Source organism: Callionymus lyra, chromosome 15 (genome assembly GCF_982586985.1).
Source record: "Callionymus lyra chromosome 15, fCalLyr1.hap1.1, whole genome shotgun sequence".
NCBI lineage: Eukaryota > Metazoa > Chordata > Actinopteri > Syngnathiformes > Callionymidae > Callionymus > Callionymus lyra.
The window spans coordinates 23,766,982-23,788,463 of record NC_141832.1 but is presented as its reverse complement, the minus strand read 5'-3'; the positions used below and the strand labels follow the sequence as shown (position 1 = coordinate 23,788,463).

Below are 21,482 nucleotides of genomic sequence, written 5' to 3'. Positions count from 1 at the left end.
TATTTTTATTAATGCATAAACCATGATAAGTGAAATATATCACAAATATTTTACCATATATTTTAAATGATCGATTTCATTTGATTTACTGATTTATGTGGAGAAAGTCAATTAAAAAAATATATATTAATAAAGGTTTTAAATTCTCTCTCATCTCATTTGGATGAATGTCCAGTGGATGCCTGAGGCCCTCACTACATCACCAAAGGCTACGTTGGAAAATAAATCTGGTGGTTAATATGAGTGTGTTTGGGGGTCTGGATACCACCACCTTTCTCCCTCAGTGACTGAACTCATCAAGACACAAACCACTACAGGTAACACATCCATGGATCGTGAAGATCATCACCTGTGAAAACACATTTGATTGAACTGTCAATCAAAATAGCTGCTTTTCCAGGAGTCAAGACTGCTACCATAATGTCTCATGTTGGTTTTGTGTCATATTTAAACAAATGATATCCTCCTTTTTTATGGTATACACTAAATCACTCTTCAGATGATTTTATATTATTTCATTTATTTTTCTTTTATGTTTTTCTGTTAAAATGAGTGATGCCATCAGTCTGAAGAATTTGTTTATCTTTTTATCTGTCTTTAAGGGTTGGTTAGCTATTTAAAAACATAGGTTAAACATAAATGAAATGTAGTTTAGTTTCATGTCGTTTTTTCTCCCCATCCACCACCCCTCTCTCTCTCCTCTTCCCTCCCAGGTGACACACTGAGTCTGGTTCTGCTCGAGGTTTCTGTCTGTTAAAAGAATGTTTGTCCTCGCCTCTGTCGCTCATTGTGATTTGCTTTTTTACTTTCTTATTATATTTTATTTATTATATTTTATATTAAACTGTAAAGTGTCCTGAGATAACTTAAGTTATGATGCGGCACTTAAATTGAAATTAAATTGAATTGAAAATGTGTTTACACTTAAATAAATAGAGCTTATACTGGAGGACCTTCAGTGGTTTAGATTATACAGCCGAACATGAATACATGAAGTTAAAACTTAATTAAATCCAGTTCTTATCAATTATGAATCCAACGTGTCTAACAGTTTTTTTGTAGATCGATTGTAACGCTGAGCAGACAGAAGATCTCCCTCCCTCCCCTCCTCCTCCCACCCATCCTCCCTCCTTCCCTCCCTCCCTGGACTCACCCATCCATCCATCCACGCTTCCTCTCTCCTCCTCCTCCTCCTCCTCCTCCTCCTCCTCTGCTGGACGGTGTTGTGGCAGCAGGACGGCGGTACCGGAGCTTCTTTCTGATGGACCGAGCAGCGACCAGAACCAGAGCCGAGGGACCGTGAAGGAGCCGCGAGAGCTGCGGGAGGTGAGAGATCCAGGAACCTGTTGTTGGTTCTCTTCTCAACAACAGCTGCTCACGCTGAACACGCGAAAGCGGCTGAAAAAGAAAAGCGTGATGGTCTGGTACCGAGACCAGGATCATGGTGACTCTTGAACCCACTTGTGTTCGCGCGCGTGTGTGCTCGCGTGTACTTGAGAGAAAGTGTCAGACGCGTCTGGACTCACGACTACATGTGTTGTTCATGTTTTTAAAGACACACCTGTTCGTGTTTAAGAGGCTGCAGGGATGTTGCGGTTCAATTACAGTCACTGACTCCTGCTCACTTCCAGCACGGGGGCAACAGCGCCACCTATCGACCACCGGTTGCACGTTTTAATCTTTTTACAGACACTTGAACATTGAGAAAATGTCAAATTAATTAAACTGTGTTTCTTTGATGCTAATGTTGATCTTTGTAGGGTCTAGACGAACAATGTTGTTGTTATTGAAGAATAGTCAGACGTCTGGTGCTGTCCAGAGTAAAATAATTATATGTATCTAATAATGATATTTCCAGAGTAAAAGAAGGATATATATCTATCTAATAATATTTTCAGGATAAAATAAGAATATATGTATCTAATAATAATATTTCCAGAGTAAAATAAGGATATATATCTATCTAATAATATTTTCAGGATAAAATAAGGATATATGTATCTAATAATGATATTTCCAGAGTAAAATAATTATATGTATCTAATAATGATATTCCCAGAGTAAAATAATTATATGTATCTAATAATAATATTTCCAGAGTAAAATAATTATATGTATCTAATAATGATATTTCCAGAGTAAAAGAAGGATATATGTATCTAATAATAATATTTCCAGAGTAAAATAAGGATATATATCTATCTAATAATATTTTCAGGATAAAATAAGAATATATGTATCTAATAATAATATTTCCAGAGTAAAATAAGGATATATATCTATCTAATAATATTTTCAGGATAAAATAAGGATATATGTATCTAATAATAATATTTCCAGAGTAAAATAAGGATATATATATATCTAATAATATTTTCAGGATAAAATAAGGATATATGTATCTAATAATGATATTTCCAGAGTAAAAGAAGGATATATGTATCTAAAAATAATATTTCCAGAGTAAAATAAGGATATATATCTATCTAATAATATTGTTAGGATAAAATAAGGATATATGTAGCTAATAATGATATTTCCAGAGTAAAATAAGGACATTTGTATCTAATAATAATATTTCCAGAGTAAAAGAAGGATATATGTATCTTATGATGATATTTCCAGAGTAAAAGAAGGATATATGTATCTAATAATAATATTTCCAGAGTAAAAGAAGGATATATGTAAGTGAGTAAGTAAGTCATTTGTATTTATAAAGCACTTTTCCAGACCAGGGTCACAAAGCGCTTAAACAATGAAAACAATATTCAATAAAGTATAAACTTAAGGTAACACTGAGAACAACACAGGAGTTCCAGAAAATCAAGGAAAAGCCTACACAAATAAAAACGTCTTAATGTATCTAAGGATAAAATAAGGATCTTTGTATCTAATAATGATAATTTCAGAGTAGAATAAGGATACATGTATCTAATAATGATAATTTCAGAGTAGAATAAGGATACATGTATCTAATAATGATAATTACAGAGTAAAATAAGGATACATGTATCTAATAATGATAATTACAGAGTAAAATAAGAATATATGAATCTAATAATGATAATTCCAGAGTAAAATAAGTATATATTTATCTAATAATGATATCTACAGAGTAAGAGAAGGATATTTATCCATCTAATAATAATATTTCCAGAGTAAAAAAGGATATATGTATCTAATAATGATATTTACAGAGTAAGAGAAGGATATTTATCTATCTCATAATAATATTGCGAGGATAAAACAAGGATATATGTATCTAATGATAATATTTCCAAAGTAAAAGAAGAATATATGTATCTAATAATGATATTTACAGAGTAAAAGAAGGATATATGTATCTAATAATAATATTTCCAGAGTAAAAGTAAGTAAGTAAGTAATATTTATTTATATAGCGCTTTTCGAGACCAGGGTAACAAAGCGCTTAAACAATCAAAAAAATACTCAAAAAAAGTACATACTTTAAAGATCAAGATAATACTGAGAACAACACAAAAGAAAAACACAAAAGAAAAGAAAAAGAAGGATATAAAAGAAGGATATATGTATCTAATAATAATATTTCCAGAGTAAAATAAGGATATTTGTATCTAATAATAATATTTTCAGAGTAAAAGGAGGATATATGTATCTTATAATGATATTTCCAGAGTAAAAGAAGAATATATGTATCTAATAATAATATTTCCAGAGTAAAAGAAGGATATATGTATCTAATTATGATATTTCCAGAGTAAAAGAAGGATATATGTAAGTGAGTAAGTAAGTCATTTGTATTTATATAGCACTTTTCCAGACCAGGGTCACAAAGCGCTTAAACAATGAAAACAATATTCAATAAAGTATAAACTTAAGGTAACACTGAGAACAACACAGGAGTTCCAGAAAATCAAGGAAAAGCCTACACAAATAAAAACGTCTTAATGTATCTAAGGATAAAATAAGGATCTATGTATCTAATAATGATGATTTCAGAGTAAAATAAGGATACATGTATCTAATAATGATAATTACAGAGTAAAATAAGAATATATGAATCTAATAATGATAATTCCAGAGTAAAATAAGTATATATTTATCTAATAATGATATCTACAGAGTAAGAGAAGGATATTTATCTATTTCATAATAATATTGCCAGGATAAAATAAGGATATATTTATCTAATAATAATATTTCCAAAGTAAAAGAAGAATATATGTATCTAATAATGATATTTACAGAGTAAAATAAGTATATATTTATCTAATAATGATATCTACAGAGTAAGAGAAGGATATTTATCTATCTAATATTAATATTTCCAGAGTAAAAAAGGATATATGTATCTAATAATGATATTTACAGAGAAAAAGAAGGATATATATATATATAATAATAATATTTCCTGGATAAAATAAGGATATATGTATCAAATAATGATATTTACAGAGTAAAATAAGGATATATGTATCTAATAATGATATTTACAGAGTAAGAGAAGGATATTTATCTATCTCATAATAATATTGCCAGGATAAAATAAGGATATATGTATCTAATGATAATATTTCCAAAGTAAAAGAAGAATATATGTATCTAATAATGATATTTACAGAGTAAAAGAAGGATATATATATATATAATAATAATATTTCCTGGATAAAATAAGGATATATGTATCTAATAATGATATATACAGAGTAAAAGAAGGACTATGTATTTAATATTGATATTTCCAGAGTAAAAGAAGGATAAATGTATCTAATAATAATATTTCCAGAGTAAAATAAGGATATATATCTATTTCATAATATTGTCAGGATAAAATAAGGATATATGTATCTAATAATGATATTTCCAGAGTAAAATAAGGATATTTGTATCTAATAATAATATTTCTAGAGTAAAAGAAGGATATACTGTATGTAAGTGATATAAGTAAGTAATTTGTATTTATATAGCACTTTTCCAGACCATGGTCACAAAGCACTTAAACAATGAAAACAATATTCAATAAAGTATAAACTTAAGGTAACACTGAGAACAACACAGGAGTTCCAGAAAATCAAGGAAAAGCCTACACAAATAAAAACGTCTTCATGTATCTAAGGATAAAATAAGGATCTATGTATCTAATAATGATAATTTCAGAGTAAAATAAGGATACATGTATCTAATAATGATAATTACAGAGTAAAATAAGAATATATGAATCTAATAATGATAATTCCAGAGTAAAATAAGTATATATTTATCTAATAATGATATCTACAGAGTAAGAGAAGGATATTTATCTATTTCATAATAATATTGCCAGGATAAAATAAGGATATATGTATCAAATAATGATATTTCCAGAGTAAAAGAAGAATATATGTATCTAATAATGATATTTACAGAGTAAGAGAAGGATATATGTATCTAATAATAATATTTCCAGAGTAAAAAAGGATATATCTATCTAATAATAATATTTCCAGAGTAAAAGAAGGATATATGTATCTAATAATAATATTCCCAGAGTAAAATAAGGATATATATCTATTTAATAATATTGTTAGGATAAAATAAGGATATATGTATCTAATAATGATATTTCCAGATTAAAATAAGGATATTTGTATCTAATAATAATATTTCCAGAGTAAAAGAAGGATATACTGTATGTAAGTGAGTAAGTAAGTAATTTGTATTTATAAAGCACTTTTCCAGACCAGGGTCACAAAGCGCTTAAACAATGAAAACAATATTCAATAAAGTATAAACTTAAGGTAACACTGAGAACAACACAGGAGTTCCAGAAAATCAAGGAAAAGCCTACACAAATAAAAACGTCTTCATGTATCTAAGGATAAAATAAGGATCTATGTATCTAATAATGATAATTTCAGAGTAAAATAAGGATACATGTATCTAATAATAATATTTCCAGAGTAAAAAAGGATATATGTATCTAATAATGATATTTACAGAGTAAGAGAAGGATATTTATCTATCTCATAAGAATATTGCCAGGATAAAATAAGGATATATGTATCTAATGATAATATTTCCGAAGTAAAAGAAGGTTATATGTATCTAATAATAATATTTCCAGAGTATAAAAGGATATATGTATCTAATAATAATGTTTCCAGAGTAAAAAAGGATATATGTATCTAATAATGATATTTTCAGAGAAAAATATGGATATATATCTATCTAATAATAATATTATCAGAGTAAAAGAAGGATATATGTATCTAATAATAATGTTTCCAGAGTAAAAAAGGATATATGTATCTAATAATGATATTTACAGAGTAAGAGAAGGATATTTATCTATCTCATAATAATATTTCCAGGATAAAATAAGGACATATGTATCTAATGATAATATTTCCAGAGTAAAAGAAGGACTATGTATCTAATATTGATATTTCCATAGTAAAAGAAGGATATATATCTATCTAATAATAATATTTTCTGGATAAAATAAGGATATATGTATCTAATATTGATATTTCCAGAGTAAAATAAGGATATGTATCTGTCTAATAATAATATTTCCTGGATAAAATAAGTATAAATGTATCTAATATTGATATTTACAGAGTAAAAGAAGGATATATGTATCTAATAATAATATTTCCACAGTAAAATAAGGATATATGTATCAAATAATGATATTTGCAGAGAAAAAGAAGGATATATATCTATCTAATAATATTTCCAGGATAAAATAAGGATCTATGTATCTAAAATGATAATTCCAGAGTAAAATAAGGATATATGTAATTAATAATGATATTTCTAGAGAAAAATAAGGATATACTGTATATCTATCTAATTATAATATTTCCAGAGTAAAAGAAGGACATATGTATCTTATAATGATATTTCCAGAGTAAAAGAAGGATAAATGTATCTTATAATGATATTTCCAGAGTAAAATAAGGACTATGTATTTAATATTGATATTTCCAGAGTAAAAGAAGGATATATGTATCTAATAATGATATTTACAGAGTAAAAGAAGGACTATGTATCTAATATTGATATTTCCAGAGTAAAAGAAGGATTATATGTATCTAATAATAATATTTTCAGAGTAAAAGAAGGATTATATGTATCTAATAATAATATTTCCAGAGTAAAATAAGGATATTTGTATCTAATAATAATATTTCCAGAGTAAAAGAAGGATATATATCTATCCAATAATAATATTTCCAGGATAAAATAAGGATAAATGTATCAAATAATGATATTTGCAGAGAAGAATCAGGATATATATCTATCTAATCATATTTCCAGGATAAGATAAGGATCTATGTATCTCATAATGATAATTCCAGAGTAAAAGAAGGATACATATCTATCTAATAATAATATTTCCAGAGTAAAATAAGGACATATGTATCTTATAATGGTATTTCCAGAGTAAAAGAAGGATATATGTATCTTATAATGATATTATCAGAGTAAAAGAAGGATATATATCTAATAATAATATTTCCAGAGTAAAAAAGGATATATGTATCTAATAATAATATTTCCAGAGTAAAATAAGGATATATGTATCAAATAATGATATTTGCAGAGAAAAAGAAGGATATATATCTATCTAATAATATTTCCAGGATAAAAAATGAGGATCTATGTATCTAAAATGATAATTCCAGAGTAAAATAAGGATATATGTAATTAATAATGATATTTCTAGAGAAAAATAAGGATATACTGTATATCTATCTAATTATAATATTTCCAGAGTAAAAGAAGGACATATGTATCTTATAATGATATTTCCAGAGTAAAAGAAGGACATATGTATCTTATAATGATATTTCCAGAGTAAAAGAAGGATAAATGTATCTTATAATGATATTTCCAGAGTAAAAGAAGGACTATGTATTTAATATTGATATTTCCAGAGTAAAAGAAGGATATATATCTATCTAATAATAATATTTCCAGAGTAAAATAAGGATATATGTATCTAATAATGATATTTACAGAGTAAAAGAAGGACTATGTATCTAATATTGATATTTCCAGAGTAAAAGAAGGATTATATGTATCTAATAATAATATTTTCAGAGTAAAAGAAGGATTATATGTATCTAATAATAATATTTCCAGAGTAAAGTAAGGATATTTGTATCTAATAATAATATTTCCAGAGTAAAAGAAGGATATATATCTATCTAATAATAATATTTCCAGGATAAAATAAGGATAAATGTATCAAATAATGATATTTGCAGAGAAGAATAAGGATATATATCTATCTAATAATATTTCCAGGATAAGATAAGGATCTATGTATCTCATAATGATAATTCCAGAGTAAAAGAAGGATACATATCTATCTAATAATAATATTTCCAGAGTAAAATAAGGACATATGTATCTTATAACGGTATTTCCAGAGTAAAAGAAGGATATATGTATCTTATAATGATATTATCAGAGTAAAAGAAGGATATATGTATCTAATTATAATATTTCCAGAGTAAAAGAAGGACATATGTATCTTATAATGGTATTTCCAGAGTAAAAGAAGGATATATGTATCTAATAATAATATTTCCATAGTAAAAAAAGGGGTATGTGTGAATGGCTGTCAAAGCGCTTTGTGACCCTGGTCTAGAAAGGCGCTATATAAATAGAGATTTTTATTATTATTATTATTATTATTATTATATGTATCTAATAATGATATTTACAGAGTAAGAGAAGGATATTTATCTATCTAATAATAATATTTCCAGGATAAAATAAGGATATATGTATCTAATGATAATATTTCCAGAGTAAAATAAGGATATATGTATCTAATATTGATATTTCCAGAGTAAAAGAAGGATATATGTATCTAATAATAATATTTCCAGGATAAAATAAGGATATATGTATCTAATAATGATATGTTCAGAGTAAAATAAGGATATAGGTATCTAATAATGATAATTCCAGAGTAAAAGAAGGATACATATCTATCTAATAATAATATATCCAGGATAAAATAAGGATAAATGTATCTTATAACGGTATTTCCAGAGTAAAAGAAGGATATATGTATCTTATAATGATATTATCAGAGTAAAAGAAGGATATATGTATCTAATTATAATATTTCCAGAGTAAAAGAAGGACATATGTATCTTATAATGGTATTTCCAGAGTAAAAGAAGGATATATGTATCTAATAATAATATTTCCATAGTAAAAAAAGGGGTATGTGTGAATGGCTGTCAAAGCGCTTTGTGACCCTGGTCTAGAAAGGCGCTATATAAATAGAGATTTTTATTATTATTATTATTATTATTATTATATGTATCTAATAATGATATTTACAGAGTAAGAGAAGGATATTTATCTATCTAATAATAATATTTCCAGGATAAAATAAGGATATATGTATCTAATGATAATATTTCCAGAGTAAAATAAGGATATATGTATCTAATATTGATATTTCCAGAGTAAAAGAAGGATATATGTATCTAATAATAATATTTCCAGGATAAAATAAGGATATATGTATCTAATAATGATATGTTCAGAGTAAAATAAGGATATAGGTATCTAATAATGATAATTCCAGAGTAAAAGAAGGATACATATCTATCTAATAATAATATATCCAGGATAAAATAAGGATAAATGTATCTAATAATGATATTTCCAGAGTAAAAGAAGGATATATGTATCTAATAATGATACTTTCAGAGTTAAATAAGGATATATGTATCTAATAATGATATTTCCAGAGTAAAATAAGGCTATATGTGTATCTAATAATGATATTTCCAGAGTAAAAGAAGGATACGTGTATCTAATAATGATAATTCCAGAGTTAAAGGAGGATATATGTATTGAAAAAATGACTTCAAAAAAAGGATATTCTATTTAGGATAAAGTTTTAGCATACATTTAGCATTTTCTATTATAATGTGTTTTTAAATATTTGTCATTTAATCTTTCTATTTATTCTCTTATGCCCCATACTTTAAATGCTGCTTCCACAAACGTTCTTCTCAACTCATTTACTGGCCTTGAAAGGGGTTTGTGTCCAGTGGATTCAATTTATTTCTAAAGCTGCCCAGCTGAGACTCTTCATGAGGTTCTCTTCCTCCACGGCTTCAATTTATAATCATGAGCTGAAATATTGAGCAAACTCTTTGCTATTTCTGGAGGATGAGTGAGGTGGAAGGTACAATAGCAGGCGGCGAGGCAACGTGTTGACGGAGTGTTTGAGCAGACACACAGGTGAGCACACCTGTCTGCTCGCACGCCACAAACTACTTGTTTATTCTGGATTAAAATTCCCTCCACAGGTTTATACGACCCTCGCTACACTTGTTGACACAACCATGAGCAGCATTTAGTAAATAAGTATGTAAGTAAGTAAGTAATTTTTATTTGTATTGCGCTTTTCCAGACCAGGGTCACAAAGCGCTTAAACAATCAAAACAATATTCAATAAAGTATATATTTTAAAGATCAAGATAAAACTGATAACACAACAGGAGTTCCAGAAAATCAAGGAAAAGCCTGAACAAATAGAAATGTCTTAAGATGTTTCTTAAAGGAGTCAGTAGACTCCATCAAGCGCAAAGAGAGAGGAAGATTGTTTCAAAGCTAAGGAGCAACAGCCTGGAAAGATTTCTCTCCTCTGGTCCTGAACTGTATGTGAGGAACCATCAGTGGATTCTGATCCACAGACCTCAGAGCCCGAGCTGGGGTGTAAGGCTGGATCAGATCAGTGATGTAAGGAGGAGCCTGACCATGAATAGCTCTGAAAATAATATATATTAGAAATAAATAATAGAGTTGTAAACAGAAACAACATGAGCTGTGCAGATCACTGAGATACAAACAATATTTAGGATGTGCCTTATTTTAGGAAAACACATGTCGACTTAAAACATTCAGCATAGAAGAAGAATAGTTGAAATGTAACAGATAAATAAAAGTGTCTGAAACGCACATAGATACAGTTAAAAGACTGCCTTCCAACGTTAGGCCTCGCTTCAGCCTCTTGAAAATAAGAATAATACTATTGAAAAAACTTGACAATTCGACCTGTTCCCTGGTCCTGAAGGTCAGACGCTAAATATTGAAGCTGAACGAAGCCGTATATTGCTTCTGATTAAAGTTGATGCCAGAGATTGTTCCAAGGTCTTCCGCCTCCATCAGCAGTTCGACTTCTTTTGAATTCAGAGCTGCACTTTCCCTCCCAGCCACGCACCTTTTGTCAATCTATTGTCGCGTTTGTCATTCCGCTCACACTCGCACAAACACACCGCCGTCTCCACCGAGGTGTCTAACCTTGACTTGTTTGTCATTTATTCTCGACAGACACACTGTCTCCTCATCTTGTTTTGACGCTTTGATTCCACACCTTGTTGTCGCCTCTGCAGATCATCTGAGAGTCTCCTTCAGAGTCTCTCCCGCCGTCTGCACCGTCTGCACAGGGAGTGTCTCTGGGATTCAACATGCACACTCTTCCAGGAGAGTGTCGCCGCTAGAATCCACAGCCACTTGTTTTTTCCTACTGCCGAGATGGACTTGGTCGGAGGGGAACGCCGCAGGCCGACACCGGCGCTGACGCCGGAGGAGCGGGAGGTGTGGAGCGACGCTGGGAGAGCTGGATGGAGGGATGCTGGAAGAGAGAGCTGGAGAGAAAGAGGAGTGGTGCAGAGCTTCAGTTTTGACTCTTACCAGCTGGAGGAGGAGGAGATTAGCAAGGATGGACCGGAGAGAGGAGTGCTGGCTCTGTCTGAACCCGGTGAGGATGTTGGCAACAGAATGTAGAATGTCTGTTCTAAAAAAAAATAGAAAGAAAAGTCTTGGTGAACACATGAAATTATGGAGCAAATTGAAGTCCAACAATCAGAGACGAGGCTCACGTCTTCTGCTTGTTTCCTCCTGAAACAGATCTGCTTACATCAGAACATGTTCTTCAACATGTCCTCAAATCATTTGTTTACTAAGAAACCAATCAGTAGCACAACACAAGAGAACAGAAAACAACAGGGTTGTTGTGTAGTACACATGTGTAGCACATGTCGAAGGCACACACAGTCGAGAGGCGAAGATTGCAAATGTACATTCAGGAGGACACGCTGGTGTTCGAAGCAGGCTGGTGTGGAGCTCATGTAATTACTGTGTTGCCTGGTTACCCTGGTAACGGTTTAATCAAGTCACCAGTGAACAAGGAAGCATGACGAGGTTTCACAGCGACGTCCTGTTTCTTTCCCAGAACTCCTCAGCTCGTATAGTGTTCTATCAGAGGAACCATGAACTGTTGTTCCAGTTGAAAGATCCAACTGAAAAAACTGTTGATTCATTGATGGAAACACTTATAAAGAGACAACGTTTCGGTCTTCATGTTTATTTTAAAATGCTATTATCGGATCTAAAAAATCAAACTGCATAAACACACAATAAATACATACATCATTAGAATAAGGATCTAACACTAAGTATTTAGATTTTAATTTGGAAAAAAATGCAACTTTAGTCATAAATATAAGTAATTAATGAAGACCCATGTTTAATTTATACAAGAATAAAAATATAGGTGAAGTGAATGAGTGTATATAGTCCAAAAATGATATTGTAATTCTTATATGATTAATGAAAATATCGAGTTTACATTTACATATATGAAGATCTCGACAGATCAGAATCAAAAGTGTAAAATATGACGATGAAAGATGATTTATGACCAATAAAAGACAGTTTAAGTTGAAATAAATCAGGAAAAAAAAACTGACAGTTATATGAATTCAAAATATGAAAATGTGTTCTGAAACAAGTAAAGCAGGTTATTTGATCAATCTTCCACTGATGCGATGAGAACCTGCCGCCGATGTCCGGACGGCTGCTTTCATCCTGATTGGCTGTAATGAGGCTCTAACTCACGGCGCACACTAACGTGTGGAACTTATTACTTTCCAACGCTGTCCTGGAGTTTTTATTAAATCCCCGGCCCCTGACTCCTGCGTTCCTTTCACTTTTCCCGCTCAGACTTCGAGGAGCCGATCCCTGACGACCGTTACCATGGCATCTACTTCGCGATGCTGCTGGCCGGAGTGGGCTTCCTGCTCCCTTACAACAGCTTCATCACCGGCGTGGACTACCTGCACCACAAGTTTGAAGGTACGACAGTTTCACCTGAAGACGGGGCGGATGCTCACCCTCCTGTCCTTCTGCAGGGTCGTCTATCGTGTTCGACATGAGTCTCACGTACATCCTGGTGGCCCTGCTGGCCGTCCTTCTCAACAACGTGCTGGTGGAGCGACTCAGCATGCACACCAGAATCACCGTGGGTGAGTTCCTTGAGGAGATACTTCCCAGAATAAGCATGTGAAACACTGTGAGGAACGCTACCTGGAGGAGCTCCAGATAAAGCTAAGTGCAAGGTCTGAAGTTCTAGCAAAAATCACAGAAGACAGGTAGATGATACAGAATTCATTGGAGAGAAGACTGTGTGAAGACGAAGGGTTTTCTCGACCGTGCTGTTTAAAATAGCTCCATCAGGAGAAATGTTTGAAGTGTCTCTGGAGCTTATAACCTCAGTAGTGTGTATGTGTGTGTGAGAACTGTAAGGTGTGTGTCCAACAGTTGGACGATGATGTTACCGTCTCGCTCTGGGTCTCCCTCCAGGCTACATCCTGGCTCTGGGGCCGCTGGTGTTCGTCTGCGTGTTCGACATCTGGCTGGAGAAGTTCAACCGGAGCCAGGCCTACGTCAGTGACCTGGTGTCAGTGGGCGTGGTGGCCTTCGGATGTACAGGTAATATACGCTTCATCTTATTTAGCTACAACTTTTACGTTTTGTCTCTCAAAGATCCTGCCTGTGATTGGATGCAAACACGACGACTGCATTGATAAACCAGCGTTAAACCACGTTATATCACATCATACAGATTAAACTAAATTATGTGAAGACAAAAACAAGCAAAATGATCAATGCTGATGATTTTAAAACTAAAAAGTATAATTGTAATGAACATTTTAAATTTAATTTGATATGAAAAAAATAGAGTAATTTAAATAACAGCAAAATCGATGGTAAGGCATCACCCCAGCGCCCTCTATGGGCCAGCTGCCACTGATAAAACTGTTATTTTATGCAACCCACAAGATCTTTAGGCACCTACATGGTGTTCCTAATCATTTTAATAATTTAAGTGCAAAACCTTTAAGCGAGTGCATGTCAGTGTCATCCAAAGAGTCTAGGATGTTTAACGAATGAACATTTGTTCTGCACCTTTATTGGAAGATTATAGTCTCTTTTAAGCTCCATTCAGCACAGCAACAATCCAAAATGTAGTGCACCAATTTGTTATAATAAATACATTTAAGAGTCCATTGAAAGGAAAAACTTTTCTCATGCTTTTGTACTATTCATATGTAATTAAATGATATTTTTAACTAGTAGAAAATGTCCTATTTTTCATTTGATTTCTTGACCTTGTGAAATAGAAATGATCTTTAATTTAAAGTGTCAAATCATAGCAGAGTTATCTCAGGACACAGTTGAAATAACACTAGATAAGAGAAGAGACAAATAGATCTCAGCGAATCACAATGAGCGACAGTGGCGAAGAAAACCTTGATTTTATCAGGCAGAAACCTTGAGCAGAACCAGACTCAGGATGAACAGTCGTTTGCTGTGACCAGTATTGGGGTAGAAGAGAGAGGGGGATGAAGAGAGAAGTGCAACATGGCTAGTGATCTATGCTTAAATACATGTATTCAACCTATTTTTTATAAATGTCACAATTCAAGTTTTCTTATTCGGATAATAACACTTACAGCCGTTGATATTGTTTTTCAATTTTAGCCGAATGTTTTTTTAATTAATGAACACGTTGTCGGTGTGGAATATTAACTCAGTGTCCTCTCGTGTTGTTCAGTGCAGCAATCCAGTTTCTATGGTTACATGGGGATGCTGCCCAAGAGGTACACTCAAGGGGTGATGACTGGAGAGAGTAAGTACACACACACATGCTTACCTGTGACCCGGTCCGAACTCACCTGTCCCTGGTCCCCTCAGGTACCGCCGGGGTCATCATCTCTCTGTCCCGCATCTTCACCAAGCTGCTGATCAAAGACGAGCGGAGGAACACGCTCATCTTCTTCCTCATCTCCATCAGCATCGAGATGCTCTGCTTCCTGCTGCACCTGCTGGTGCGACGCTCGCGCTTCGTGCGCTACTACACCAACCACGGCGCCGCCAAGAGCGGGCCCAAGCCTCACGACCCGCGGGACAACGGCACCGGGTACCGGGTCCATCACGACGTCACCGCGGAGGAGGTGAAATTTGTAAGTTTTAGAACACTTGTAAAAAGGCCCAGTCTGAAGGATATTATTGGGAATACTCGTGGGATTGGGGGGGGGATGGGGTGGGCGACTTTGATGAGGAAACGGTGAAGGTGACGGACAGCAGAAATAGGAGGGAGACACCCCACGAGACCCGCCGCTAATGCTGTGTTTGTAGACGCTTCAATCACCTCAGCCCAGGCTGTCCTTTGGTGTGTGTGTGTTGTTTTAGGAAAGACAACGGTGTGTGTGTGTCTGCATAGATCCAGGAAGCCACCTTAGCCGGTTGCCAGGGGAACCGGGCAGCAGTTAACATTAGATAATCAAGAAGAGTGGAGCCTTCTGGCCGAGCCACCCTTTAATTAACTAATGGATTATTGTGTGTGTGTGAGTGCGATAGAGAGATGGTGCATATATCTGTGACATGAATACTAAACTTCGTGTTGGAAAGAAAACACGAGTCATGACTTATTGGAAAAAAAAACATTGGCACAGTGGAAGATATTTAAATTATTTTAAAGAATAAAAACTGATGTTTGTAACTACAAAAAACATCTAATATGTTGTTGGACTTGCAAAGCATCCCAAAAGATGTTTAGCTGAAGAATATACATCGTTGAAATATAACATTTATAAAAGAATCACTAAAAAATAGGTTAGGTCTATTAGAATACCGAAAATAAGGTTTTTAGGCATGACAAACAAGCGCTATTCTTTGTAAATGTTGTCAAAAGGAAACATTGTGTGCGTGTGTGTGTGTGTGTGTGTGTGTGTGTGTGTGTGTGTGTGTGTGTGTGTGTGTGTACTGAATCACAGTAGGTGGAAGTGTGTTGGTTGACCTTGTGGCGATAAAAAAATACGAAGAAGCTCCTGTTTTTCATTTCACAAACTAGAAACTCACCAGACCTATGGAAAGTGTGGACTGGGGTCCTATGAGGCCCTTATTGTGTAGTAACGTGGCCCTCGCCTGAAGATTGACTCGAGTGTGTTCCTCCAGGGAAACGGGGCGACAGCAGCCGCCGCCGGAGAAGAAGGCGTGGAGGAGTTTGTAGGCGGGACCTACGTGAGGTTCGATGCTCCCAAAGCCAAGATCAGGAGAAGCTGGCCTGGAGTGCGAGGTACTGTCAAATGACTCCTCACGGGGCTCAGGGTCATGAAGGTGAAGCATTTCCAAATCTTTCTCCCGCCAGACATGATCCTGCGCCGCTACGTGGTGGCCCGCGTCATCTGGGCCCACATGCTGTCCATCGCGGTCACCTACAGCGTCACCTTGTGTTTGTTCCCCGGCCTGGAGTCAGAGATTAAGAATCAGAAATTGGGGGAATGGCTGCCCATCCTCATCATGGCCACCTTCAACATGGCCGACTTCGTTGGCAAGGTAATATATACTCCTTTAAGTCATTAACTGCTTGGGTGCAAAGATAAAGGAAGTGTAGGAGTAAAATAAGTCCTGAAAACATTAAAAATAAAATGGATAAACCCTCAATGAAAAACACATATGGAGGTTAGTTGATGACTCAGCAAAGAAGGGAAAAGTATTCAGTACATTGACAGAAGATAAGAAATAAACATAGGACACAAGCTAAATTAATATTAGGGAGTGAGGTCTTATTTTCCACATACAGCAAACTGTTTCCTCACATCTGACCTTTTCGTTCGATGAAATGTCACATGTTGGTCAATATTGAAGATCAGTAGTAAAGTGCAATTAATATTTACTGGTGAACATTCGTCCAAGTATTTGAATTCTACTTCTGATATACGTGCAGCAGGTTCAGGTTATTAAGGACGGGGAGGGACATGTGTTGACAGGTGACACAGAGGTAATAGGAAGATGGAAAGAGGACTTTGAAGAGCTGATGGATGAGGAAAATAAAAGAGAGCAAAGGGTAGAAGAGGTGACTTCTGTGAACCATGAAGTAGCAGAGATTAGTAAAGGTGAAGTGAGGGAGGTATTGAAGAGGATGAAGAATGGACAGGCAGTTGGTCCTGATGATATACCTGTGGAGGTATGGAAGTGTCTAGGAGAGGAGCGGTAGAGTTTCAACTAGATCTTAGAGAGTGAGGAGATGCCTGAGGAATGGAGAACATGTGTGATGGGGCCCATCTTTACGAATGAGGGAGATGTTCAGAATTGCAGTAACTATAGAGGAATAAAGTTGGTGAGCAATACAATGAAGTTGTGGGAAAGAGTAGTTGAAACTAGACTGAGAGTAGACGTCAGCGTTTGTGAGCAACAGTATGGTTTCATGCATAGAAAGAGTACTACAGATGCAGTATCTGCTTTAAGAATGTTGGTTGAGAAATACAGAGAAGGTCAGAGAGAGCTGCATTGTGTCTTTGTAGATCTGGGGAAAGCTTATGAGCTTAAGGTGCAGAGAGAGGAACTGGTGAAATACTGTATGAGGAAGTCTGGAGTAGCAGAGAAGTATGTTAGACTGGTGCAGGACATGCATGTTAGACTGGTGCAGGACATGCATGTTAGACTGGTGCAGGACATGTATGTTAGACTGGTGCAGGACATGTATGTTAGACTGGTGCAGGACATGTATGTTAGACTGGTGCAGGACATGTATGTTGGACTGGTGCAGGACATGTATGTTGGACTGGTGCAGGACATGTATGTTAGACAGGTGCAGGACATGTATGTTGGACCGGTGCAGGACATGTATGTTGGACTGGTGCAAGACATGTATGTTAGACTGGTGCAGGACATGTATGTTAGACTGGTGTAGGACATGTATGTTAGACTGGTGCAGGACATGTATGTTAGACTGGTGCAGGACATGCATGTTAGACTGGTGCAGGACATGTATGTTAGACTGGTGCAGGACATGTATGTTAGACAGGTGCAGGACATGTATGTTAGACTGGTGCAGGACATGCATGTTAGACTGGTGCAGGACATGTATGTTAGACTGGTGCAGGACATGTATGTTAGACTGGTGCAGGACATGTATGTTAGACTGGTGCAGGACATGTATGTTAGACTGGTGCAGGACATGTATGTTAGACTGGTGCAGGACATGTATGTTAGACTGGTACAGGACATGTATGTTAGAATGGTGCAGGACATGTATGTTAGACTGGTGCAGGACATTCATGTTAGACTGGTGCAGGACATGTATGTTAGACTGGTGCAGGACATGTATGTTAGACTGGTGCAGGACATGTATGTTAGACTGGTGCAGGACATGTATGTTGGACTGGTGCAGGACATGTATGTTAGACAGGTGCAGGACATGTATGTTAGACAGGTGCAGGACATGTATGTTAGACCGGTGCAGGACATGTATGTTGGACTGGTGCAAGACATGTATGTTAGACTGGTGCAGGACATGTATGTTAGACTGGTGTAGGACATGTATGTTAGACTGGTGCAGGACATGTATGTTAGACTGGTGCAGGACATGTATGTTAGACTGGTGCAGGACATGTATGTTAGACTGGTGCAGGACATGTATGTTAGACAGGTGCAGGACATGTATGTTAGACTGGTGCAGGACATGCATGTTAGACTGGTGCAGGACATGCATGTTAGACTGGTGCAGGACATGTATGTTAGACTGGTGCAGGACATGTATGTTAGACTGGTGCAGGACATGTATGTTAGACTGGTGCAGGACATGTATGTTAGACTGGTGCAGGACATGTATGTTAGACAGGTGCAGGACATGTATGTTAGACTGGTGCAGGACATGCATGTTAGACTGGTGCAGGACATGTATGTTAGACAGGTGCAGGACATGTATGTTAGGTGTGAAAGAGAAGTTCAAGGTGGAGGTGGGACTACATCAGAGTTCGGCTCTAAGTCCCTTCTTTTTTGGTAATAGACAGACTGACTAATGAGGTTAAAGGGGAATCTCCATGGGCTATGATGTTTTCAGATGACATTGTGATCTGTGGTGAGAGCAGGGACCAGGTGGAGGAGAAGCTGTAGAGGTGGAGATATGCTCTAGACAGGAGAGGAATGATGGTTAGTCGCAGCAAGACAGAATACATGTGTGTGAATGAGAGGAACTCAAATGGAACCATGAGGCTACAGGGAGATAAAGAAGGTGGAGGAAAGCATTTATTTATTTAGGGTCAACAGTCCAGGGCAGTGGAGATTGTGGAAAAGAGGTGAAGAGACGTGTTCAAGCTGGGTCAATGGGTGGAGAAAAGTGCCAGGAGTAATGTATCAGCCAGAATGAAAGGAAAACTCTACAAGACAGTGGTGAGACCAGTGATGCTGAATGGTATGGCACAGATGAAGATGTTGAGGTTCTCTTCGGGAGTGACGAAGATGGATAGGATCAGGAATGAGTCAATCAGAGGAACAGCACATGTTAGATGTTTTGGAGATAAGGTCAGAGAGAATGAGATGGTCTTGTCATGTACAGAGGAGGGATAGTGAGTATATTGGTAGAAGGAAGCTGGGGTTGGAACTGTCAGGCAGGAGGTCTGGAGGAAGACCAAAGAGAAGGTTTATGGACGTAGTGAGGGGGGACATGAAGTTGGTTGGTGTGAGAGAGGGGGATACAGAGAACAGGCTAAGATGGAGGAGGTTGATTCGCTGTGGCGACCCCTGAAGGGAGCAAGATGCAAGCTTAAGCTAATGTTAGCTCAAAAGTCATTGCTAACTGGGAAGCTAGTGTATCTGCTGCCATCGTGTGGTTAGTTGTCGAACTTCTGGCAACGTATCACATTAATATAGATGAAACAGTTTCATCATTAAAATGAAGTAAATGGATGGACCTATAATAATCTGAAAACGTATTTGTATGTCCTGGAATGATTCAGAGGCTTTAATAACTAACTCTGGAGTGAAAAAAATGATTAATAAATGTGAAAATAAGAAATGAAAATGACTAGGAACCCCAGTTAAAAACCTTCATCTGTGTTTGCATCAGATTCTGGCAGCTCTACCCTACGAGTGGTCCGGGGGTCGTCTGCTTTTCTTCTCCTGCCTGCGAGTGGTCTTCATTCCGCTCTTCGTCATGTGCGTGTACCCGTCCAACGCTCCCACCCTGTCTCACCCGGCCTGGCCCTGCCTCTTCTCGCTCCTGATGGGCGTCACCAACGGATATTTCGGGTCGGTGCCGATGATCCAGGCGGCTGGGAAATTACCGCCAGAGCAGAGAGAGCTAGCAGGTGAGCGACTCTTGTTGTCAAAGCTTTTAAAAACAAAGCAACATTATGTTTACGTTGTGTGTCCAGGAAACACCATGACGGTCTCCTACATGACTGGTTTGATGTTCGGCTCCGTGGTGGCGTACGCAGCTTACAGCTTCACCACCCCCAGAGCCAGACCACACTTCCCTTAGCTCATACACACACATGCCAACGCAACTGCCTTCTGAAAGACACACTCACCAGGAGCTGCAGAAAATGATTGAAAGATGACAGAAATGTAGCCGACCTCTTTATCCTCTCATCAGAGAACACCTTCACCTGCATGTGGTCATCTGTTTTATTTATTTTTATGAACATACAACTAAGGCAGTGACTTACAACTAACAATAAAATAACAATGTGCCAAAATAAAAAATATGAAATTGTATTATTAAGACCTTTCCCAGATCAATGTCAAATATTGGTTGTTGTTCATTTGCATGTCAATTGCAAATTAAATTATGACCATTGTTTGATTATTTTTTTTTAGGGAAGAAAAATGAATTTGCACATGTAAAGAAGAAACAAAACACTGTGATGACAGATTACTTTTGTTTTGAAGATTTAGGGTGATTTCTGACTTAGTGACATATTCATAACAGTTCATGTTGGTGAAAGATTGTTTTGTAAATGTATTAACAACAACTTGTCTTGGAATTTCAGCCTGCATTTAATTTATTCATTAAATCCTGTTTTTTTAATTTTATGATGCATTATTAATTCAATTTCAACCATTATTTTTGTATGCATAGTATGTTGTATCCTCGTTTATTTACTGTGTTGTTAGGTTTGTTCATTTTAAAAGTAAATAAATATAAACATTCATAAATATCGGACTTTTGTTTACTTTTTTAAATCATTGTTATTTAAAAAGTTGTTCCATTATGTCGTTGGCGATTAAAATCCAACTAGAATGAGGGCTCTACGTTTTAAAAAGGTCAGATGTTTTACTTTGGCTCCTGAGCGGCTACGATTGATCAAACAAGCGCTAGAAAATAATTTCCGGTAACTAGTAAT

The 21,482-nt window shown here is 35.4% G+C and overlaps 1 protein-coding gene across 1 annotated transcript; it reads left to right on the top strand.

Annotated features, from left to right (window-relative positions):
• Positions 1–1,198: 1,198 nt before the first annotated feature.
• On the top strand, positions 1,199–21,212 carry slc29a4a (solute carrier family 29 member 4a). Its single transcript, XM_087809149.1, has 11 exons — positions 1,199–1,326; positions 11,400–11,767; positions 13,012–13,143; positions 13,200–13,313; positions 13,651–13,779; positions 14,906–14,980; positions 15,046–15,314; positions 16,309–16,429; positions 16,502–16,689; positions 20,204–20,444; positions 20,511–21,212. Exons 2-11 carry the CDS (start codon positions 11,542–11,544, stop codon positions 20,615–20,617), a joined length of 1,602 nt encoding a protein of 533 aa, XP_087665275.1. The 5' UTR covers positions 1,199–1,326; positions 11,400–11,541; the 3' UTR covers positions 20,618–21,212.
• The last annotated feature ends 270 nt before the right edge of the window (positions 21,213–21,482 follow it).